Here is a 25,520-nt window from a genome sequence, read left to right as displayed (position 1 = left end):
TAAAAATTACACATTATTCTGTAGGTCCATACGGTTAAAATGATACCCTACTTATATAGGTTTGATTTTGTCGCACTTCTGGAAAAAATCATAACTACATGCAGGAAAATTTATACATTTAAAAATGTCATCTTCTGACCCCTATAACTTTTTTATTTTTCCACGTACAGGGCGGTATGAGGACTCATTTTTTGCGCCGTGATCTGAAGTTTTTATCGGTATGATTTTTGTTTTGATCGGACTTTTTAATAACTTTTTATTCATTTTTTAATGGTATAAAAAGTGACCAAAAATGCCCTTTTTTTGACTTTGGAATTTTTTTGCGCGTACGCCGTTGACCGTGGGGTTTAATTAATGATATATTTTTATAGTTCGGACATTTACGCACGCGGCGATACCACATGTTTATTTATTTATTTTTTTACACTGTTTTATTTTTTTTATGGGAAAAAGGGGGGTGATTCAAACTTTTATTAGGGAAGGGGTTAAATGACCTTTATTAACACTTTTTTTTTACTTTTTTTTTTTGCAGTGTTATAGGTCCCATAGGGACCTATAACACTGCACACACTGATCTCTTGCACAGATCACTGGCATGTATTAACACGCCTGTGATCAGTGTTATCGGCGCTTGACTGCTCCTGCCTGGATCTCAGGCACGGAGCAGTCATTCGCCGATCGGACACCGAGGAGGCAGGTAAGGGCCCTCCTGGTGTCCTGTAAGCTGTTCGGGACGCCGCGATTTCACCGCGGCGGTCCCGAACAGCCCGACTGAGCAGCCGGGTCACTCTCACTTTAGAAGCGGCGGTCAGCTTTGACCGCCGCTTCAAAGGGTCAATACCGCACATCGCCGCGATCGGCGATGTGTGGTATTAGCCGCGGTCCCGGCCGTTGATGAGCGCCGGGCCGACGCGATATGATGCGGGATCGCGGCGCGATCCCGCTTCATATTGGGGGAGCCGGCGCAGGACGTAAATATACGTCCTGCATCGTTAATGGGTTGAGGGGTTAAAAAAATAATAATTCCACAGGAGTACCCCTTTAAGGCTCGCTGGACCCCTTGTTACGTTTCTTGAGGGGTGTAGTTTCCAAAATGGGGTCACATGTGGGTATTTCTTTTTTTGCGTTTATGGCCGAACCACTGAAAAATCAGCCACCCCTGTGCAAATCACCAACTTAGGTGTCAAATGTACATGATGTGCTCTTACTCCTGAGCCTTGTTGTGCGCCCGCAGAGGATTTCACGCCCACAAATGGGGTATTTCTGTACTCAGAAGAAATTGTGTTACAAGTTTTGGGGGTCTTTTTTTCCTTTTACAGCTTGTGAAAAAAAAAGTATGGGGCAAAACCAGCATGTTAGTGTAAAAAAAATTTATTATTTTTTTACACTAACAGGCTGGTGTAGCCCCCAACTTTTCCTTTTCATGAGGGGTAAAAGGAGAAAAGGCCCCCCAAAATTTGTAGTGCAATTTCTCCAGAGCATGGAAATAACCCCATATGTGGCAGTAAACCATTTCCTTGAAATACAACAGGGCTCCGAAGTGAGAGAGTACCTTGAGGACTAAATGAGGGATTGCATAGGGGTGGACACAAGGGTATTCTATGCCAGTGACTCCCAAAAAAATGCTAGGAGTTTAGCAACAGCTGGTGCCTCCAGCTGTTGCTAAACTCCTAGCATGCCTGGACAGCCAGTGGCTGTCCGGAAATGCTGGGAGTTCTTGTTTTGCAACAGCTGGAGGCTCCATTTTGGAAACACTGCCGTACGATACTTTTTCATTTTTATTATTGCGGGGGTGACAGTGTAAGGGGGTGTATATGTAGTGTTTTACCCTTTATTATGTGTTAGTGTAGTGTATTGTAGTGTTTTTAGGGTACATTCGCACTGGTGGAGGTTTACAGTGAGTTTCCCGCTGGGAGTTTGCGCTGCGGTGAAAAGTTTGCCGCAGCTCAAACTTCAAGCAGGAAACTTACTGTTAACCCACCAGTGTGAATGTACCCTGGCAAACCTCCAACTGTTTCAAAACTACAACTCCCAGCATGTACTGACAGACCGTGCATGCTGGGAGTTGTACTTTTGCAACAGCTGGAGACACACTGGTTGGAAAACCTTCAGTTAGGTTCTGTTATCTTACTCAGTATTTTCCAACCAGTGTGCCTCCAGCTGTTGCAAAACTGCAAATCCCAGCATGCCCACACAGCAAATAGCTGTCTGGGCATGCTGGGAGTTATAGTTTTGCAACATCTGGAGGGCTACAGTTTAGAGACCACTGTATAGTGGTGTCAAACTGTAGCCCTCCAGATGTTGCTAGGCAATTCACTGGCTACCTTGGATCCATTGAGCCAGCCACGCGACATCGCCGCCCGCCGATCCCTGTCGCCCGCTGCCGTCGGATGGGTAAGTGGACTTCGGCGCCGGTCCTCTGTCGGTTTCCCCGTTCGTCCCCGCCTATTGTGGGTGGGCAGAACGGGGAAACCGAAAGTTAACCCCCCTGCCCCAGATCTGCTATTGGTTGTCGCTTCTTGACGACCATTAGCAGGAACAGGAGGGGTGGCACCCCTGCCACCTCGCTCCTATTCCTTCAGGGGGATCGTGGGTGTCTTTGAAAACCCTGATCCGCCTTATTTTCCGGGTCACCATAGACCCGTATGATCCGGAATCGTGCAAATCGCAAGTGTGAATTCACCTGCGATTTGTAGCGTTCGCCGACATGATGACCCCCCTGGGCATTTGCAAGGGATGCCTGCTGAATGATTTCAGCAGGCATCCCGGTCCGATCCCCGCCCGGGAGGGACCGGAATTGCCCATGACGTAACTGTACGTCATGGGTCCTTAAGACCCAGGGTGCCGTGATGTAGCGATACGTCATGGGTCCTTGTAAGGGTTAATAATTGTGGAATGCTTTTACTGATTCCATTACATATTCTACTTTAACCCCTTAAGGACGCAGGGCGTATCCATACGCCCCCGTTTCAGAGTCCTTAAGGACTCGGGGCATATGGGTACGCTCTGCGTTCTTCCGGCCCCTGCCACTCGCCGGGCAGGGACCGGACCGGGATGCCTGCTGATATCGTAATCTACACCACCGATCATCATCCATACAGTACTGAGGGGCGGCACTGATGCCATTCGGGTTAAAGAGGCTTTTTTGCACCTATAGGCGGTCCGTGACACCAGTAGCAGGCCACGGTACCTGTGTGTGCGGCCTGCCTCACTTCTGTCAGTGATTTATCACTGATCAGTGTTTTTTTTTTTTGGGTTCAGGCGGATGCATTTTTTCGGGGTTAAGCGATTTTCTTTTTTCCGGGTATTTTGTGTGGGGGTCTGTGTACTTGCCACCAGCCACTGTTCTGGGCTGAGTGGCAGGACCCCCCACTGACTTCTGTGCCCCATGCCGCCACCAATCATTACGCACACTACTGATAAGGTAAACGCTTTTTTTTGGCACAGGGTTTTTTGCGCAAGAAGTTTTTTTCTTTTTTTTTTAGTTTAGTTTTATTTTATATTTTGATAGTTCTGTTCTTAGGGCGGGTTAGTTAGGTTAGGGCGGGTTAGGGAGCTATTATCGAACACCACCACACGCAGCACACACATCAATGAATTCCCCCCCCCCCCCCAATTAGAGTAGGGAAATGGCCCTCAGGGAGCTTTCAGCGGAGGAGGCATATGCCATACTTGCCTCAGACTCTGAAGGGTCTCAGAGGACGAGGAAGACCCCACCTTCCTTATTTCCTCGTCCTCCTCATTATCTAATTCTGAAGATGAGCCACCAAGGCAGCAGAAACGCCGCCAAGCGAGGCCGCAAACCTCCTCTGCTCCTGACCCCGTGCCCCATGCTAGTATGAGTCCCCCTGGCGGTCATACTAGTCAAGCCCCCCAGACAAGTTCACTGGTGCCCTGTACCGGTGAACTTGTCTGGACTTGAGCCCGTGACTCCTGAGTTTGTTGGCGACTCAGGAATCAAAATTGATATTGTCGGGTTCACTGAAATGGACTATTTGAGGGTTTTTTTCTGTGACAACTCTGTCAATCTGATGGTTGACCAGACGAACCTGTATGCCCAACAGTTCGTCGCCACAAACCCGGGCTCATTTTTAGCTAGACCCATTGGATGGTACGCCGTCAAAACCGTCCGAAATGAGGACATTTTGGGGCCTCGTGCAGCATATGGGTCTAGTTAAAAAAAAAAATACACGAGTGGGGACGTCCTTTACCAGACCCCTCTTTACGTTATGGCTATGACACGTCCCTGGTTTGAGGCCATTTGGAAATGTTTGCATTATGCTGATAATGCGGCATGTGTGTCGTTCACCCCCCCCCCCCCCCCCATAGTACACTTCATCCATTTCTGGAAAATAAGTTTAGGGAACATCCGTCTGTTCAAAATCTCCACTTCACTCCTATACACCTTCCCTAGGGGGTGTACTGTTTAATATTCTCACATGTGGGTGTTCCTTTCTTGTATTTTCCTCTGAATGTATGTAACTGTTAGGTCCCTAAGAAACATCCGCCTCAAATGCGAAGAGTTCTCGCTCATGAGCTCTGTCTTATTTCCTGGCGACAATTCGGAGTCACGTGTTAGTTGTTCCCAGAAAGATGAAGCAGAGCATAGGTTGAAAATTGCAATTTTCAAAAGCTACCCTTCATCCATTCCTGGAAAATAAATTTAGGAAACACCCGTGCATTTAAAATGTCCTCTTTACCCCTATACCCATTCCCCATGGTGGGTACTTTCTGTAATGGTGTCACATGTGGGTGTTTCATTTTTGTATTTTCCTCGGAATGTATGTAACAGTCAGCTACGGATATGCCATAGGCCACAAATGCAAACAGACCTCTATGACTTCTGAGCCTTGTTGTGCGCCCCGCCCAGCATGTTACCCCATATGTGGATGTGTTTCCATAGTCAGGAGAAAAAGCCCTCCAAAATTTGTAACCCAATTCCTCCAATTACCCCTTGTGAAAATGTAAAATATTGGGTAACCCCAGCATTTTAGTGTAAAATAATCTAATTTTTCATTTTACGGCCCACTGTTCAAAAAACCTGTGAGGTTTAAGTACTCACTGTACTCCTTGTCACCTTCCTTGAGGGGTTTAGTTTCAAAATTGTGGTGACTTGCCGGGGATGTTTTTTAATTTTATTTTATTTTTTCGATTTTACGTCAAAACATTAATCCATTGCAGTGCAAAGCACCACTTTAGGCCTCAAATCTCTGTTCTGTCTCACTCCTAAACCCTGTTTTGCACCCGCATAGTGCTTTACCACCATATATGGGGTATATCCTTATTCAGGAGAAATTGGGCTACAAATTTTGTGGAGCTTTTTTCCTCTTACTACTTGTGAAACTAAAAAACATTTTAGTTAATACCAGCAATTTAGTATTAAAAATCAAATTTTTCACTTTTACGGCCCACTGTTCAAAAAACCTGTGAGGTGTAAGTACTCACCCTTGTTACGTTCCTGGAGGGGTCTAGTTTCCAAAATGGTGTCACATATGGGGGTTTCTGCTGTTCTGGCACTATGGGAGGTTTGAAAATGCACATGACCCCCGACTTCAATTTCAGAAAAATTCTCTCTTCAAAAGACCAATGGCGCTCTTTGTGTTCTGAGACCTGTAGTGCGCCAGCAGAGCACTTAAAATCCACATATGGGGCATTTTCTTAATCAGGAGAAATTGGGCTTAAAATTTTGGGGTCCATTTCCTCCTATTACACCATGTGAAAATGAAAAATTTTGAGTAACACCATAATTTTAGTGTTAAAAATAAAAATTTTCACTTTTACAGCCCACTGTTCAAAAAACTTGTGAGGTGGAAGTACTCACTGTAACCTTGTTACATGCCTTGAGGGGTGTAGTTTCCAAAATAGAATGCTATGTGTTTTTTTTTTTTTTTTGCTGCTCTGGCACCATAGGGGCTTCCTAAATGCGACATGCCCCCCAAAAACTATTTCAGCAAAATTGCTTTCCAAAAGCCAAAATGTGACTTCTCTTCTGAGCATTGTAGTGCGCCAGCAGAGCACTTGACATCCACACATGGGGTATTTCCATACTCAGAAGAGATGGGGTTACAAATTTTGGGGGGCATTTTCTCCTATAACCCCTTGTAAAAATGTAAAATTTGAGGGAAACCAGCGTTTTAGTGAAAAAATTAATTCATTTACACATCCGACTTTAACGAAAAGTCGTCAAACACCTGTGGGGTGTTAACCCCTTAAGGATGCAGGGTTTTTCAGTTTTTGCATTATCAGTATTTTTCCTCCTTACCTTTTAAAAATCATAACCCTTTCAATTTTCCACCTAAAAATCCATATTATGGCTTATTTTTTGCGTCACCAATTCTACTTTGCAGTGACAGTCATTTTACCCAAAAATCCACGGCGTAACGGAAAAAAAAAAATCATTGTGCGACAAAATCGAAGAAAAAACGCCATTTTGTAACTTTTGGGGGCTTCCGTTTCTACGCAGTGCATATTTCGGGAGAAATGACATATTATTCTGTAGGTCCATACGGTTAAAATGATACCCTACTTATATAGGTTTGATTTTGTCGTACTTCTGGAAAAAAATCATAACTACATGCAAGAAAATGTATATGTTTAAAAAATGTTCTCTTCTGGCCCCTATAACTTTTTTATTTTTCCACGTACAGGGATGTATGAGGGCTCATTTTTTGCGCCATGATCTGAGGTTTTTAATCGGTACCATTTTTGTTTTGATCACTTTTTATTCATTTTTTAATGGTATAAAAAGTGACCAAAAATACACTTTTTTGGACTTTGGAATTTTTTAACGTGTACGTTATTGACTGTGCGGTTTAATTAATGATATATTTTTATAGTGCGGACATTTACGCACGCGGCGATACCACGTGTTTATTTTTATTTACACTGTTTTACTTTTTAATGGGAAAAGGGGGGCGATTCAAACTTTTATAAGGGAAGGGGTTAAATGATCTTTATTAACCCCTTAAGGACCCAACCATTTTACACCTTAGGACCCGGGCATTTTTTGCACATCTGACCACTGTCACTTTAAACATTAATAATGCACTTGTCTGGGGGGCCGGACTCCTATTACGAGCGGCATTGCCACTCGTACTAGTGTTGGCCACTGGGTCACTCTCATGGGGGGTGCGTGGCCTCGCCTGGCGGCGTCTCCGCCGCCGTACAGGGGACTCATCATCACTACTAGATGATGAGGAGGGCGATGAAGAACACAAAAAAGTTGGATCTTCATCGTCCTCACTGGCAGATTCGGAGTCGGAGGCTAAAAAAGTGTAAGCCTCCGCTACCAAAAATGCCCGGCGGGCCATCGCCTTTTTTCTACGTTGGCGGGAGGGGGGGGGGGGGGGGGGGGGTCAGTGGCGGGGGGGAGGGTGTGTGAGGGGGGGGGGGGCGGGGAAGTATGTACTGTGTGGTGCTTGGTGTGGTGTCTGGTATTGTGCCAAGGGACTGGCGCAAGGCTAATGTGGTACCAATCTTCAAAAAGGGCACTAGGTCTTCCCCAGGAAATTATAGACCGGTAAGTTTAACGTGCATTGTGGATAAATTGTTTGAAGGACTTATAAGGGATTACATACAGGAATACATAGGGGATAATTGTATTATAAGTGATAGCCAGCATGGGTTTACTAAGGATAGAAGTTGTCAAACCAATCTAATTTGCTTTTATGAAGATGTGAGTAGAAGCCTTGACAGAGGAATGGCTGTGGATATAGTGTTTCTGGATTTTGCCAAAGCGTTTGATACTGTCCCTCATAGACGTCTGACAGGTAAGTTAAGGTCTTTGGGTTTGGAAATTTTAGTTTGTAACTGGATTTAACACTGGCTTATGGATCGTACCCAGAGAGTGGTGGTCAATGATTTGTACTCTGATTGGTCCCCGGTTATTAGTGGTGTACTCCAAGGTTCTGTACTGGGACCGCTGTTTAATTTATTTATCAATGATATAGAGGATGGTATTAACAGCTCTGTTTCTATCTTTGCAGATGACACCAAGCTTTGTAGCACGGTACAGTCTATAGAGGATGTGCATAAGTTACAAGATGACTTGGATAGACTAAGTGTCTGGGCATCCACTTGGCAAATGAGGTTCAATGTGGATAAATGTTAAGTTATGCATCTGGGTACTAATAACCTGCATGCGTCGTATGTCTTAGGGGGGATTAAACTGGCAGAGTCACTGGTAGAGAAGGATCTGGGTGTACTTGTAGATCACAAACTACAGAATAGCATGCAATGTCAGGCTGCTGCTTCCAAGGCCGGCAGGATATTGTCATGTATCAAAAGAGGCATGGACTCGAGGGACAGGGACATAATATTCCCCCTTTATAAAGCATTGGTACGGCCTCACCTGGAATATGCTGTTCAGTTTTGGTCGCCTGTACATAAAAGGGACACTGCGGAGCTGGAAAGGGTGCAGAGACGCGCAACTAAACTAATATGGGGCATGGAACATCTTAGCTATGAGGAGCGATTAAAAGAGTTACAATTGTTTAGTCTTGAGAAGAGACGTTTAAGGGGGGGATATGATAAATGTATATAAGTATATTAATGGCCCATACAAAACATATGGAGAAAAACTGTTCCAGGTTAAGCCCCCTCTAAGGACGAAGGGGCACTCCCTCCGTTTGGAGAAGGAAGGGTTTAGTCTCAAGGGGCGACACGCCTTCTTTACCATAAGAACTGTGAATTTATGGAACAGTCTACCTCAGGAACTAGTCACAGCAGGAACGATTAATAAATTTAAAACAGGGTTAGATACATTCCTGGAACAATATAACATTAATGCTTATGCAGAAATATAAAATCCCATCCCTTCCCCCAATATCCCACCACACCCCTACCCTTCAATCCCCTGGTTGAACTTTATGGACGTATGTATTTTTTTCAACCATACTAACTATGAGTTCTCCAACGGAAATCTTTTATCCCCTGCTGTGCCCGGGCTGTAAAACTTTACATAATAAACTTTCACTTACCTGCCTACGATCCCCCGTTGTTCCGATATCGCCGCCCGTGCTCCGGTCCCTGTCAGCTTCCTCTTCCTGCGGGTCAGTGACTTCACTCTGCGCTCAGCCTATCAGCGGCCGCGACGGGACATTGCTGCGGCCGCTGATGGGTCGGTGACTTCACTCTGCGCTCAGCCCATCAGCGACCGCTGATGTCCCGTCGCGGCCGCTGATAGGCTGAGCGCAGAGTGAAGTCACTGACCCGCAGGAAGTGGAAGAGAACGGGACGGCGATATCGGAACAACGGGGGATCGTAGGCAGGTAAGTGAAAGTTTATTATGTATATAGTTTTACAGCCCGGGCACAGCGGGGGTTAAAAGTTTTAGCTTAGAGAACTCCTTTAACACTTTTTTTTTTTACTTTTTTTTTTTTTTTGCAATGTTATAGCTCCCATAGGGACCTATAACACTGCAAACACTGATCACTGGCATGTATTAACACGCCTGTGATCAGTGTCATCAGCGCTTGACTGCTCCTGTCTGGATCTCTGATGTCCTGTATTAGCCGTGGGTCCCGGCCGTTGATGGCCGCCGGGACCGACCCGATATGACGCAGGGTCACTGCGTGACCCCACGGCATATCGCGGGAGCCAGCGAAGGACGTAAATATACATCCTTCGTTGTTAAGGGGATAAGGCTCAGCGTACCCCTTGTTACATTCCTTGGGGGGTGTAGTTTCCAAAATAGTATGCCATGTGGGGGGGGTTTCTGCTGTTCTGGCACCATAGGGGTTTCCTAAATGTGACATGCCCCCCCAAAAACCATTTCAGAAAAACTCACTCTTCAAAATCCCATTGTCGCTTCTTCCCTTCTGAGCCTTGTAGTGCACCCACAGAGCACTTGACATCCACATATGAGGTATTTCCTTACTCGAGAGAAATTGGGTTACAAATTTTGGGGGGCTTTTTCTCCTTTAACCTCGTGTAAAATTTCAAAAACTGGGCCTACAAGAACATGCGAGTGTAAAAAATGAAGATTTTGAATTTTCTCCTTCACTTTGCTGCTATTCCAGTGAAACACCTAAAGGGTTAACAAACTTTCTGAATGTCATTTTGAATATTTTGGGGGGGGGGGGGCGTTTTCATAATGGGGTAATTTATGGGGTATATCTAATAAGACCCCTCAATTCCACTTCAAAACTGAACTGGTCCCTGAAAAATTCCGATTTTGAAAATTTTGCGGAAAATTGCTGCTGAACTTTGAAGCCCTCTGATGTCTTCCAAAAGTAAAAACATGTCAACTTTATGATGCAAATATAGAGTAGACATATTGTATATGTGAATTAATATATAATTTATTCGGAATATCCATTTTCCTTACAAGCAGAGAGTTTCAAAGTTAGAAAAATGCTAAATTTCCCAAATTTTCATGAAATTTGGGGATTTTTCACCAAGAGAGGATGCAAGTAACAACGAAAATTTACCACTATGTTAAAGTAGAATACATCATGAAAAAAGCATCACAGAGGTCAGAATTGCTAAAAAGGGCTGATTGGGTTTTTCAGTTTTTTGCACTTTCGTTTTTTCCTCCTTACCTTTTAAAAATCATAACCCTTTCAATTTTCCACCTAAAAATCCATATTATGGCTTATTTTTTGCGCCACCAATTCTACTTTGCAGTGACAGTCATTTTACCCAAAAATTCATGGCGAAACGGAAAAAAAATAATTGTGCGACAAAATACAAGAAAAAAACGCCATTTTGTAACTTTTGGGGGCTTCCGTTTCTACGCAGTGCATATTTCCGTAAAAATTACACCTTATTATTCTGTAGGTCCGTACGGTTAAAATGATACCCTACTTATATAGGTTTGGTTTTGTTGTACTTCTGGAAAAAATCATAACTACATGCAGGAAAATGTATACGTTTAAAAATGTCATCTTCTGACCCCTATAACTTTTTAATTTTTTCATGTACAGGGCGGTATGAGGACTCATTTTTTGCGCCATGATCTGAAGTTTTTATCGGTATGATTTTTGTTTTGATCGGACTTTTTGATCACTTTCTATTAATTTTTTAATGGTATAAAAAGTGACAAAAAATGAGCTTTTTTGGACTTTGGAATTTTTTTTGTGCGTACGCCATTGACCGTGCGGTTTAATTAATGATATATTTTTATAGTTCGGACATTTACGCACGCGGCGATACCACATATGTTTATTTATTTATGGGTTTTTTTTACACTTATTTTTTTTATGGGAAAAGGGGGGCGATTCAAACTTTTATTAGGGAAGGGGTTAAATGACCTTAAATAATGCTTTTTTTGCAGTGCTATAGCTCCCATAGGGACCTATAACACTGCACACACTGATCACTGGCGTGTATTAACACGCCTGTGATCAGTGTTATCGGCGCTTGACTGCTCCTGCCTGGATCTCAGGCACGGAGCAGTCATTCATCGATCAGACACCGAGGAGGCAGGTAAGGGCCCTCCTGGTGTCCTGTAAGCTGTTCGGGACACCGCGATTTCACCGCGGCGGTCCCCAACAGCCGGGATACTTTCACTTCAGATGCGGCGGTCAGCTTTGATCGCCGCGTCTGAAGGGTTAATACAGGGCATCACCGCGATCTGTGATGTCCTGTATTAGCCGCGGGTCCCGGCCGTTGATAGCCACCGGGACCGACCCGATATGACGCGGGGACACCGCGTGACCCTGCGGCATATCGCGGGAGCCGGTGGAAGACGTAAATATGCTTCGTTAAGGAGTTAAAGGAGATGTCCTGCCCGGGCTGCAAAAAAAAATAAATAAAAAAAAAAAAAGACAACAAACTTTCACTTACTTCCATATGTTCCCCCGGAGCTCCGCAACAGCTGATCGGTTGGCTGGGCTGTTTACTTCCTATTTCCTTTAGCCCGGTATGTCACACTGAAGCAGCCTATCAACGGCCGAGGTGGGACATTGCTGCGGCCAGTGATAGACTGAATCGCCGTGTGATGTACCGGGCTAAAGGAAGTAGGAAGCAGACAGCCCGGCCAACAGATCAGCTGTTGCGAAGCTCCTGGGGAACGTATGAAGGTAAGTGAAAGTTTGTTTAGTCTTTTTTTGCAGTGCGGGCAGGACGGAATAGAAAAAGTCTGCGCCGGACATCTCCTTTAACCCCTTAACGACGCAGGACGTATATTTACGTCCTGCACCGGCTCCCGCGATATGAAGCGGGATCGCGCCGCGATCCCGCATCATATCGCGTGGGTCCCGGCGCTAATCAACGGCCGGGACCCGCGGCTAATACCACACATCGCCGATCGCGGTGATGTGCGGTATTAACCCTTTAGAAGCGGCGGTCAAAGCTGACCGCCGCTTCTAAAGTGAAACTGAAAGTATCCCGGCTGCTCAGTCGGGCTGTTCGGGACCGCCGCGGTGAAATCGCGGCGTCCCGAACAGCTGATCGGACACCGGGAGGGCTCTTACCTGCCTCCTCGGTGTCCGATCGACGAATGACTGCTCCGTGCCTGAGATCCAGGCAGGAGCAGTCAAGCGTCGATAATGCTGATCACAGGCGTGTTAATACACGCCTGTGATCAGGATGAAAGATCAGTGTGTGCAGTGTTATAGGTCCCTATGGGACCTATAACACTGCAAAAAAAAAGTAAAAAAAAAGTGTTAATAAAGGTCATTTAACCCCTTCCCTAATAAAAGTTTGAATCACCCCCCTTTTCCCATAAGAAAAATAAAACAGTGTAAAAAAAAATAAAAATAAACATATGTGGTATCGCCGCGTGCGTAAATGTCCGAACTATAAAAATATATCATTAATTAAGCCGTACGGTCAATGGCGTACGCGCAAAAAAATTCCAAAGTCCAAAAAAGCGTATTTTGGTAACTTTTTATACCCTTAAAAAATGAATAAAAAGTGATCAAAAAGTAAGATCAAAACAAAAATCATACCAATAAAAACTTCAGATCACGGCGCAAAAAATGAGTCCTCATACCACCCCATACATGGAAAAATAAAAAAGTTATAGGGGTCAGAAGTTGACATTTTTAAACGTATAAATTTTCCTGCATGTAGTTATGATTTTTTCCAGAAGTGCGACAAAATCAAACCTATATAAGTAGGGTATCATTTTAACTGTATGGACCTACAGAATAATGATAAGGTGTCATTTTTACCGAAATATGCACTGCGTAGAAACGGAAGCCCCCAAAAGTTACAAAATGGCGTTTTTTTTTTCGATTTTGTCGCACAATGATTTTTTTTTCCGTTTCGCCGTGCATTTTTGGGTAAAATGACTAATGTCACTGCAAAGTAGAATTGGCGACGCAAAAAATAAGCCATAATATGGATTTTTATGTGGAAAATTGAAAGGGTTATGATTTTTTAAAGGTAAGGAGGAAAAAACGAAAGTGCAAAAACGGAAAAACCCTGAGTCCTTAAGGGGTTAAGGTGAAAAAGGGCTCAGTCCTTAATGATGAAGTGTAAAAAAAAGTTTAATAAAAGTTTAAGAGAGACACGTTAACACCTTCCAATTTAACCTGTTGGGGATGGAGGGCGTATGGATACACCCTCACATCCCGGTACTTAAGGACGAAGGGCGTACCTGAGTACCCCCTCCCCCATGTCTGCGATCGCCGCAAATCGCCGGTCAATTCGAACTGGCGATTTGCGGCGATGCGGGTCAATCGGGTCACTGGTGACCCGATCGCCCAGAAAATAATGATCGGAGCTGCTCCGACCATCCTAAAGGATAGGAGCGAGGTGGCAGTGTTGCCACCCCCTCCTATCCCCTGCCATTGGTCGATCAGGCTGATGTCCAATGGCAGTTGGGGGCGGGGGGGTTAGAGTTAATTTCCCCCTCTCTGCCCACCGATGGAAGTTCGGGCAGAGCGGGGGGGGACACGGCCAGCTTACCAGACCGCCGGAGGCAGCATCCTTGAGCAGCGGAGGAGGGCGGCCGGAAAGTGCGGAGTGGAGAAGGCTGCAGTGAAGATCGCCAGTAAGTGATCTTCACTGTGGCCTTCTAAAAGCTGCAAAACTGCAACTCCCAGCATGCCGAGAGTTGTAGTTTTGCAACATCTGGGGGGGGTCACAGTTTGGAGACCACTGTGTAGGTGTCTCTAAACTGTAGTCCTCCAAATGTAGCTAAACTACAATTCCCAGCATGGCCAGACAGTCAGGGATGCTGGGCGTGTAGTTCTGCAATATCTGGCCCTTCAGATGTTGCAGAATTACAACTACCAGCATGCCTGGACAGTCTGGACATGCTTGGAGTTGTAGTTTTTCAACATCTGGAGGGCTACAGTTTGGAGACCACTACTTAGCGGTCTCCAAACTGTTCTTCCCCAGTTGTTGCATAACTACAACTCCTAGCTTGCCCAGACTAGTTTTGCAACAGCTGGAGGCACACGGGTTGGAATCACTGGGCTAGAGTCTGTTTTCTAACTCTGCAGTTCCCCGCCAGTGTGCCTACAGCTGTTGTAAAACTACAACTCCCAGCATGTACGGGCTGTCAGTGCATTCTGGGAGTTGTAGTTTTGCAACAGGTGGAGGCAAATGGGTTGGAATCACTGAGTTAGGAAACAGACTCTAGCACAGTGTTTCCCAACCAGTGTGCCTACAGATGTTGCAGAACTACAACTCCCAGCATGCCTGGATAGTCTGGGCAAGCTAGGAGTGCAAGGAAGGTGCATTCTGGGAGTTGTAGTTTTGCAACAGCTGAAGGTTGGGGCACCCCCCTCCCATGTAAATGTACAGGGTACATTCACACGGTCGGGTTTACAGTGGGTTTCCTTCTACAAGTTTGAGCAGCGGCAAATTTTCCGCTGCAGCTCAAACTCCCAGTGGAAAACTTACTGTGAGCCCCCGCCTGTGTGAATGTACCCTAAAAACACTACCCTATACTAACAAATAATAAGTAAAACACTACATATACACCCCCCCCCCCAATAAAAATTAAAAACGCCTCATACGTCAATGTTTCCTAAACAGAGCCTCCAGCTGTTGCTGTGGAAGGCTGGGAGTCTTGCAACAGCTGGAGGCACCCTGTTTGGGAAACACTGCTGTAGGGTTTTGTTGGAAACAGACCCCATCCTTGTAACCGGGTCTGCCCTATTGCAAATTCCTTACTTAGGCCCCAAATGCGCATGGCGCTCTCTCACATCAGAGCCCTGTCGTGTTTCAAGGCAACAGTTTAGGGCCACATATGGGGTATTTCCGGACTCAGGAGAAATTGCGTTACAAATTTTGGCGGGATTTTTCTCCTTTTACCCCTTATGAAAAGGTAAAGTTGGGTGCTACACCAGCATGTTAGCGTTTAAAAAATAAAAAATGTTTACACTAACAAGCTGGTGTTGCCCCATACTTTTCATTTTCACAAGAAGTAAAAGGAGAAAAAGAACCCCAAAATTTCTAACGTAATTTCTTCGAGTACGGAAATACCCCATATGTGGGCAAAAAATGCTCTGTGGATGAATGGCTCAGGAGTGCGAAGGCAGAAAGGAAAAAAAGAGGGGCGCTCACTGTGGTGGTAGTATAAGGACAAGATGGACCCAACCCTACACCTCGTCTTGGGTGTCGCCGTGGTACGCTGGAGTGTGCCAGCAAAGCAAGCAAGACCCTGTGAGGGGTATTGGGTGAGTGGGATGCGTGGAGTGTGCGGCTCACTTTCCCCTTTCCGTATCTCCAAGGGTATGGAAATGCGGATGCAAAACGGACAGAAATGGACAGCCACGGTTGCACAGGACAAGAATTTATTGGAATAGAAAATGTTTGGACAACACGTTTCGGCGCCAACATGTGCCTTCCTCAGGTCCACAAAGATCAAGCTAGTTGCTGTGCAAACATCACCAGAACGCACTCATTTGATCTTTGTGGAGCTGAGGAAGGCGCATGTTGGCGCCGAAACGCGTTGTCCAAACATTTTCTATTCCAATAAATTCTTGTCTTGTGCAATCGTGGCTGTTGAGCCTGTCCTTTACTAGCAGAAGCGCTCCACCCAATTCCCTCCTTTTTTCTGTCCAATTTGCATAGCTCAGGAGTGAGAGAGTGCCATGTACATTTGAGGCCTAAATTGGTGATTTGCCCAGGGGTGGCTGATCTTTACTGCGGTTCTGACATGAACGCAAAAAAAATAAAAAAAATCACCCACATGTGACCCCATTTTGGAAACTACACCCCTCAGGGAACGTAACAAGGGGTATAGTGAGCCTTAACAACCCACAGGTCTCTGACAGATTTTCGTTAAAGTTGGACCTGAAAATTTAAAATTTGTTTCCCCCCCCCCCCCCCCCCTGAAATGCTGGTGTTACCCCAAATTTTTTATTTTCACAAGGTGTAATAGGAAATAGAAAAAAGCCCCCCAATATTTGTAACCCCATTTCTTCTGAGTATATAAATACGCCATATGTGGATGTAAAGTGCTCTGCGGGCGAACTACAATGCTCAGTCAGAAGAGAAGGAGTGCCATTGGGCTTTTTGAGAGAGAATTAGGCTGGAATTAAAGGCCACGTGTGTTTACAAAGCCCCATGGTGCCAGAACAATGGACCCCTCCACATGTGACCCTTTTGGAAATTTTGGAAACTACACCCCTCACGGAATCTAATAAGGGGTGCAGTGAGCATTTACACCCCACAGGTGTCTGACAGAGTTTTGAACAGTCGTCCGTAAAAATGAAAAATTACATTTTTCATTTACACAGCCCACTGTTCCAAAGATCTGTCAAATGCCAGTGGGGTGTAAATGCTCACTGCACTGCTTATTAAATTCTGTGAGGGGTGTAGTTTCCAAAATGGGGTCACATGTGGGGGGGGGGTCCACTGTTCTGGCACCATGGGGGCTTTGTAAACGCACATGGCCCCCCGACTTCCATTCCAACCAAATTCTCTCTCCAAAAGCCCAATGGCACTCCTTTTCTGAGCATTGTAGTTTGCCCGCAGACACTTTACATCCACATATGAGGTATTTCGATACTCCGAAGAAATGCGGTTAAAACATTTGGGGGCTTTTTCTCCTATTACCCCATTTTTTTTATGTCCCAATTTTACAAAAGTTCGTCAATCACCTGTGGGGTGTTAAGGCTCACTGTACCCCTTGTTACGTTCCTTATGGGGTGTAGTTTCCAAAATACTATGCCATGTGGGTTTTTGGGACATGCCCCAAAAACCATTTCAGCTAAATTTGCTCTCCAAAATGCCATTGTCGCTCCTTCCCTTCTGAGCCCTCTAGTGCGCCCACCGAACACTTGACATACACGAGGTATTTCCTTACTCGAGAGAAAATGAATTACAAGTTTTGGGGGGCCTTTTTTCCTTTTACCCCTTGTAAAAATGAAAAAAAAATGGGGCTACAATAAGGGCTGGGCGGTATACCGGTTCATACCGAATACCGAATTTTTTGGGCTGAACGATATGAATTTTCCCCCAAACTGCAATACCGGTTGGGCCCCTTCCCCCTCGGGAATGTATTACCAGCCTAGCGCAGCTCTGTCCCCACATCGGGGGAACTAATCCTATGTGACCCGCCCGCCAGCGCAGTTCTGCCCCCTCCCCCCCCCCCCCCAATTAATGATCAGCCCAGCGGGGCACTACTCACAGATGTCACATACAAGCAATGCCCTCCTCCTCTTTGTTGGGGGGGGACGGGGACGCTGGCGCTGGAACTCACTGTACGGGCATGCTGGGAGTTGTAGTTTTGCAACAGCTGGAGGTCTGCAGGTTGGATACCACTGCTGTCCACTGTATCCCTATGCCCGGGCTGCAAAAGATAAAGAAAATAAACTTTAAACTCACCTACTGTCGGGGCCAGACGCTGGGGACTGGAACGCTGGAAAACTGTTAGCCTATCACCGGCCTGAGCGATGTCCCGCCCCTGCCAGTGATAGGCTGAGCCCACTGTCAAGTAAAAAGCTCTGGCCGGCTTCTTACATGACAGTGGGCTCAGCCTACCACTGGCAGGGGCGGGACATCGCTCCGGCCGGTGATAGGCTGACGGCTGTCCTCCCCAGTCCCCAGCGTGTGGCCCCGACAGTAGGTGAGTTTAAAGTTTATTTTCTTTATCTTTTGCAGCCCGGGCATAGGGATACAGCGGACAGCAGTGGTCTCCAACCTGCGGACCTCCAGCTGTTGCAAAACTACAACTCCCAGCATGCCTGGACAGCCAGGTTGGAGGTTGGAGACCACTGGCGTACAGTGTGTTCCAGCGCCAGCGTCCCCCCCCAACAAAGAGGAGGTGGGCAGTGCTTGAACGTGACATCTGTGAGTAGTGCCCCGCTGGGCTGATCATTAATTGGGGGGGGGTAGAACAGCGCTGGCGGGTCACATGATTTGGGAGGGGTGTCGCTGAACACTGTGCGCGGGTCACTTGATTGAGGGGGGGGTGAAAATACCGTTATATATCATGGAACCGCCGTTCGTTAAAAAAAATACCGTGATACACATATTTGGCCATATCACCCATCCCTAGCTACAATAACATTTAAGTGTAAAAAATAAAATAAAATGGATTTTTATTTTTCTCCTCCATTTTGCTGCTATTCCTGTGAAACACCTAAAGGGTTAAACTTTTTGAATGTCATTTTGAATACTTTCAGGGGTGTAGTTTTCATAATGGGGTCCATTATAGGGTATTTCCAACATAAAGACCCTCAAATTCACTTCTAAACTTAACTGGTCCCTGAAAAATTCTGATTTTGAAATTTTCGGGAAAAACTTTTTGGAAATTTTCACCAAGAAATGATGCTAGTATCGACGTAAATTTACCACTAACATAAATGTCACGAAAAAACAAGGTAAGAGCATCCCAGAGTTATTAATGTTTAAAGTAACAGTGGTCATATTTGCAAAAAATGCTCCCATCCTTAGGGTTATAATGGGCTCCGTCCCCAAGGGGTTAAGAGATCAAATCACAGCCTTTTCCTATATAAAAAAAAACATAATAAAAATAAACATATTTGGCATCGCCACGTGCACGATTGTCCAATCTATGAAAATATAATATTACATATCCTGTACGGTAAATTACATAAACATAATAAAAAATAAAAAAAATTACATTTAAAAAATTAAGTAAAAAGTGATTAAAAGGATAGGGGATAAGTTATAAATTGTGGGGGTCTGACCGCTGGAACCCCCCGCAATCTCCTGTATGGGCCCCGGCAGTCCGCAGGAAGGGAGCGTTCCGTCCCCGCAGGACGCTTCGACAGACCATGATTTTCAGTCCGAGTCAAAAATCGGATCCCCTGAGAATATGACCAGATTGTAGTCACTAGCTGACTACAATAGGGTCTGCAGCCCCATAATAGTTAATGGCTCCATATCTGTCAGTACCTATCCATGCACAGATACGATTTCAGGCAATTTGAGCTTCCAAAATCATATCTGTGCATCAGAAGGTCAGATCATGGTGTGAATGCAGCCTAAGGTGCAAAATGTAAATGGGACTGGACAAGTGGATTGTCATGAGGGACAAGTAGATTTTGATCCGTTTTAGTCCCTTAGTTTTTATTTCCACACCCATGAACCAAAAGTTACATGGTAACTAAGAGCAGAACAGTTTAGTGTTGAATAGCGCCTGCACGGATAGAGGTATAGAGTTCTACTGCATTGAGACCCAAGATAGTGAACAAACCCCATAGTCTGTTACCCACAGAAAGTGTAGAGCCCGCACAACCCTAGTGGAGCACTGCTACCTCTAATGCCACAACTACACAAGTTCTGCTACTCCCAGCCCCGTCGGCTGCTCACATATGGACGATACAGCCTCAGTCACATATGGACGATACAGCCTCAGTCACATATGGACGATACAGCCTCAGTCACATATGGACGATACAGCCTCAGTCACATATGGACGATACAGCCTCAGTCACATATGGACGATACAGCCTCAGTCACATATGGACGATACAGCCTCAGTCACATATGGACGATACAGCCTCAGTCACATAAAGCTCCAGACCAACTCTCCGCTCGCCTGTAACAAGGCGGCGTCCGTGTAAGCCCCCGGCCCCTTGGCTGACCTGGCTAGCCTTGTAGAACTGCTTCTTGAGCCCCGCTACAGACATGGCTCCGGCCTTGGGAACTCGAGCGCAGATTCCGAAAGTTGAAGAAGAGAAAAACAAACTTAGAGCCTTTCGGGCCTCCCGGCTCAGGAAATTACACGGCAAGCGCTCACTTCCGGTATGAGGGAGGAAACGGGAGGATGGGACAATCACGGAGAAATCTGTACCCTGAGAAGGAGATACCCTGAGGGGCGCAGGCATCTGTCCCTGTCAGTATCTACCCAACAACTTTCTGGTCGGTCAGTTTACCAGCAGCATATGCCGGCAGATACCGACGGGTTGTGCTGAATAGCAGCTAATGACGAGGCTGAAGCTGGTTTCTTTTATTCGACCAGCTTCTTATTCACTGAAGTTGGTTTCTTATTTGAGCGTTTTCTTGTAAATTACTTTAACAAGAAAAACAACTTTTCTTCTTATATTCATCTAGAGTAAACCAGTTTTTTTTTAAACATATATATTGAACATTATGTGAGAATCATATTTCTAAATTTTTTTAAAATTAATATTAATAGTTAATTTCTGTTCTGTGCACTAACCTAAGGGTGGAAATATAAGAGTTAGGCCCCTTTCACACTATAAAGTTGTTCCATTAAAAGATCCGTTATAAACTTCCGTTAGAAAAGCCTTAAAAACGGATGTTAAATGTCCGTTACAAAATCCCATTCAAGTCTATGGGATTTTTGATTATCCATTATGACCCGTTATAGCCCGTCATGAATAACAGTCGTTATTTGTGACAGAAGAAAAAACGGCACATGCACTAATTTTTCTTCTGTCACAAGAAACTGGTAAATTAACGGCCGTTATTTTTAACATTGAAGTCTATTGCAAACGGAAGAGCCTTTATGTTATCCGTTTGCACCCGGTTTATAATATCCATTATTACTTCTGAGCATGCTCTGAAGAGGTGACATCAGCAGACTCCTGCAGTGCTGAGGGACTACTACTACTCCCATCATGGAACAGACTTGTTTCCATTATGGGAGTAGTAATTCCCTGGTTGCGGGAGTCTGCCGGTGGCTGGGGAGGCTACATTAGTGTTTGTACTACAACCCCCATCATGGAACAGACTCTGTTCCATGATGGGGACTGTAGTACAGGGGCTGAGGGATTGATCGCATTGGGTCTCACTTCTTAGACCCCATGCGATCAGAAGTTATAACGCAGGGGAGCGGGCGGCATGGTCCGCAAACCCTGCGATTTATCGTATGTTTTTACTTTCATTTTTAAATCCCCTGTGGGGAGCCGTGAATGGCAGATACTGAGGGCTCTCCGCAGGGTTTTTAAAATGAAAATTTTGAGCGGCAGCAAGGGCCATATGTATATTAAAAGCTATGTGGGGGGGGGCAGACATATAGCCTATATATCTACCCCCCAGTGCATTTATAATATGCCCCCTGCAACGCATTAATAAAGATATGACCCCTGCCGGCGCATTTATGAATATATACCCCCGCCGGCGCATTTATAATGTGCCCCCCACAGCGCATTAATAAAGATATGACCCCTGTCAGCGCATTTATAATATGCCCCCTGCAGCGCATTAATAAAGATATGACCCCCGCCGGCACATTTATCATATTATGCCACCGCACCGCTATATGTGAAAAGTATATCTATCAGCAGCCGGCCGTCCCGATAATGTTGAAGCGCTGCAGGGGCATATATATATAGAAGCACTTGGTGGGGGGGGGGGGGGGCAGACATATAGCGTATCTGCCCCCCCCCCCCCCCCCAACACACACAGCACTTCTATATACAATGCCACCGCAGCGCTATATGTGATAAGTATATCTATCATCAGCCGCCGGCCCGATGATGCTAATAGAAATACTTTTCATTCATAGTGCTGCGGCGGCATATGTATATACAGGGTGGGCTATTTATATGGATACACCTTAGTAAAATGGGAATGGTTGGTGATATTAACTTCCTGTTTGTGGCATATTAGTATATGTGAAGGGGGAAACTTTTCAAGATGGGTGGTGACCATGGCGGCCATTTTGAATCCAACTTTTGTTTTTTCAATAAGAAGAGGGTCATGTGACACATCAAACTTATTGGGAATTTCACAAGAAAAACAATGAAGTGCTTGGTTTTAACATAACTTTATTCGTTCATGAATTATTTACAAGTTTCTGACCACTTATAAAACCTGTTCAATGTGCTGCCCATTCTGTTGGATTGTCAATGCAACCCTCTTCTCCCACTCTTCACACACTGATAACAACACCGCAGGAGAAATGCTAGCACAGGCTTCCAGTATCCGTAGTTTCAGGTGCTGCACATCTCGTATCTTCACAGCATAGACAATTGCCTTCAGATGACCCCAAAGATAAAAGTCTAAGGGGGTCAGATCGGGAGACCTTGGGGGCCATTCAACTGGCCCACGATGACCAATCCACTTTCCAGGAAACTGTTCATCTAGGAATGCTCGGACTTGACACCCATAATGTGATGGTCCACTATCTTGCTGGAAAAACTAAGGGAACGTGCCAGTTTCAGTGCATAAAGAGGGAAACACATCATCATGTAGCAATTTCGCATATCCAGTGACCTTGAGGTTTCCATTGATGAAGAATGGCCCACTAACTTTGTACCCCATATACCACACCATACCATAAATTTTTGTGTTACAACAGTCTTGGAGGGATCTATCCAATGTGGGTTAGTGTCAGACCAATAGCGGTGGTTTGGTTTGTTAATTTCACCATTCACATAAAAGTTTGCCTCATCACTGAACAAAATCTTCTGCGTAAAGTGAGGGTCCTGTTCCAATTTTTGTTTTGCCCATTCTTCAGCACCTGAAACTACGGATACTGGAAGCCTGTGCTAGCATTTCTCCTGCGGTGTTGCTATCAGTGTGTGAAGAGTGGGAGAAGAGGGTTGCATTGACAATCCAACACAATGGGCAGCACATTGAACACAATTTATAAGGGGTCAGAAACTTATAAATAACTAATGAAAGAATAAAGCCAAGCACATCACTGTTTTTCTTGTGAAATTCCCAAAAAGTTAGATGTGTCACATGGCCCTCTTCCTATTGAAAAAACAAAAGTTGGATTCAAAATGGCAGACTTCAAAATGGCCGCCATGGTAACCACCCATCTTAAAAAGTTTCCCCCCTCACATATACTAATGTGCCACAAACAGGAAGTTAATATCGCCAACCATTCCCATTTGATTAAGGTGTATCCATATAAATGGCCCACCCTGTAGAAATGGTGGCGCAAAAAATAAGCCATCATATGGATTTTTAGCTGCAAAATTGAAAGGGTTATTTTTAAAAGGTAAGGAGGAAAAAACGAAAGTGCAAAAACTGGAGAACCCTCCGTTCCCAAGGGGTTAAGGGGTTAAAGCAGCAGTGGCCATAATAAAAATAAAAACACAGAGGCAGCCTAAGACTTGGGACTATGAGACTAAGACCTGGGGCTCCAGTGCTGTTAGCCCCCCTACCAATGCTCCTACAGATCGGTATAATTAGCATGGAAAACTTCGCCTATATCCGGGGTAGTGTGGGAGTGGCACCTGTCAGGGTCTTTATACAAGAGATATGAGACCTAACCAGGGTCGCCCCTCAGTACACATTTGGCAGCCTTCCATTTCACCATAGGGGAAGTAGAGTCTTGAGAATTTTCCAAAATAAAGTTGGAGATCGCTTGCTCCACCTATGCAGTACACACAGTGTTAAGCAGGAGGGATTCATTCAGACGCCAAGTCCACTTCACCTATGCAGAAAGGGCAGGTGCAGCGTACACACGACTGGGGCGTGGCCTGACCAGAGAATACTAACTTTAGTGGAGAAAATTAATCAAGGAAGCGTGTTATGCAGTAGCATAATATAGTCAATTCTGCTGTACGAGCTATGGGGGGGCAGAATATAAACTATAGTCCCTAACGGACAGGTGGAGAAGTCACCAGGCGTCACACAGTTGAAGAAGAGAGAGGGCTCTCTTAAGGTGTTTAATGGCAGAATAGGATATGGAGGAGAGGCCAAAAGAGTAATCCAAGGTGGGGTCTAAAGTGAGATTAATTACCCCACAAAGGAGCCCAGTACCCCTGAGCAGTGGGAGGGCAATATCTACAAGGTCCAGGTGGACAGGCACTTGGTTAAAATTGAAAGCTTACACATTTAGAATGGTGAATTTCTGACCCCCTACAGACAGGGAAAGGATTAAGTAACGGGCTTCAGGCTCAATCGTGCAGTTCAGGACCTGATTGGGAAGGGATTTGTGTATAGCAATCGCCACCACCCAGGACCTGGAATGAGGATTGTTAGCGCAAAACCAAGTGGTGTAGTGTGGGTGCTTGAGGGAAGGTTCATGGCCTACCTGAAAAGCAAACCAAGTGGGCTTTCTGTTTATGGAAATTATGCAGTACCTGGGAAAGCTTCTCAGGCCTGTTGAGACCCTTGGTATTGAAGGAGGCAATCTTGAAATTTGCCATGGCCATTGCAAAAAAAGAGAAAATACAATGAATGTCAAACAGTGGAACAAGAGGGAATCCTGCAGCAAAAGGGACAAGGGAGGGGAGGGAAGAGACAGTAGAAGGGAACCAACCATAAAAAGGAGGCCCCCCCTCCTTTTTATGGTTGGTCCCCTTCTACTGTCTCTTCCCTCCCGTCCCTTTTGCTGTAGGATCCCCTCTTGTTCCACTGTTTGACATTCATTGCATTTTCTCTTTTTTTGCAATGGCCATGGCAAATTTCAAAATTGCCTCCTGAAGGAGATCATCACAGAGGGAGATGTACCAAACAGAACAAGACATGAAGATGCCAAAGACAATGAAAGGAAAGGGAAACCAAAGCAGACATTAAAGTAAACAGACACACAAGCAGTAAACACTAAAGGTAGGCTACCACAGCTCAACCTAAGGAAATAAACAATAAATCTACCAAAGGACCTGGAGGCAAGAAAGCTCACAGGAACCCAATACCTTCGGTGGGTGAGAGGGGGGGGGGGGGAGAGTAAGTCAGGCAGCACAAAAACAGGGCCCCGAACCCTACCGGAAAAAAAATGAGACAAGGCAATACAGTGCATAGAGAGCAGATTACACAGCCCAAAAGCTTGTCTCTACAAAATTCTGTTAGTCAAATGATATATATATATATATATATATATATATACATACACGGTATATATATATATATATATATATATATATATGGTACACATCTGATTTTACCACTTTGCTTCATGGGACAACCCCTTTAATCTCTAGACAACATTGGTTGTAAATGCACACCCTTGCCGTCTGGGACTTAACGCACCAGGGTATGTTAAATGACTGTGAAGCGAGCACAGGAGCTGGACATGCTTCATATGCAGTGAGTTTTGGGCTACCGCTAGCCATTCCTAACCCTTTAGACCTGATAAATGCCGATCACAGTGACTAAGGTATTAAATTAGATATGTCAGTTAGCTCAGGGACCTCATTAGACCTCCGTGACCAACATGATCAGATGAGCTAAAATGGGTTCCCTTACCTGCCTCCTCCTGTTAGATCACCAATCCAATG

General features: G+C 45.1%; 1 protein-coding gene across 2 annotated transcripts in view; it reads right to left on the bottom strand.

Moving 5' to 3' along the window:
* Positions 1 to 20,285, bottom strand: part of SH3GL1 (SH3 domain containing GRB2 like 1, endophilin A2) — a 165,039-nt gene extending 144,754 nt beyond the window's left edge. Inside the window, exon 1 of one of the 2 annotated variants that reach the window (XM_056571879.1) lies at positions 19,962 to 20,285. In XM_056571879.1, coding sequence (XP_056427854.1) covers positions 19,962 to 20,204 — 243 coding nt within the window. In that variant the 5' untranslated portion in view covers positions 20,205 to 20,285. The remainder of the gene's footprint in view (positions 1 to 19,961) is intronic. The other variant, XM_056571871.1, reaches the window with a different exon arrangement.
* Between the last annotated feature and the right edge of the window lie 5,235 nt (positions 20,286 to 25,520).

The sequence above is a fragment of the Hyla sarda genome, chromosome 1, assembly GCF_029499605.1.
Source record: "Hyla sarda isolate aHylSar1 chromosome 1, aHylSar1.hap1, whole genome shotgun sequence".
Lineage (NCBI taxonomy): Eukaryota > Metazoa > Chordata > Amphibia > Anura > Hylidae > Hyla > Hyla sarda.
Note: the sequence above shows the minus strand (reverse complement) of the source record. Positions and strands in the feature narration are given on the sequence as shown.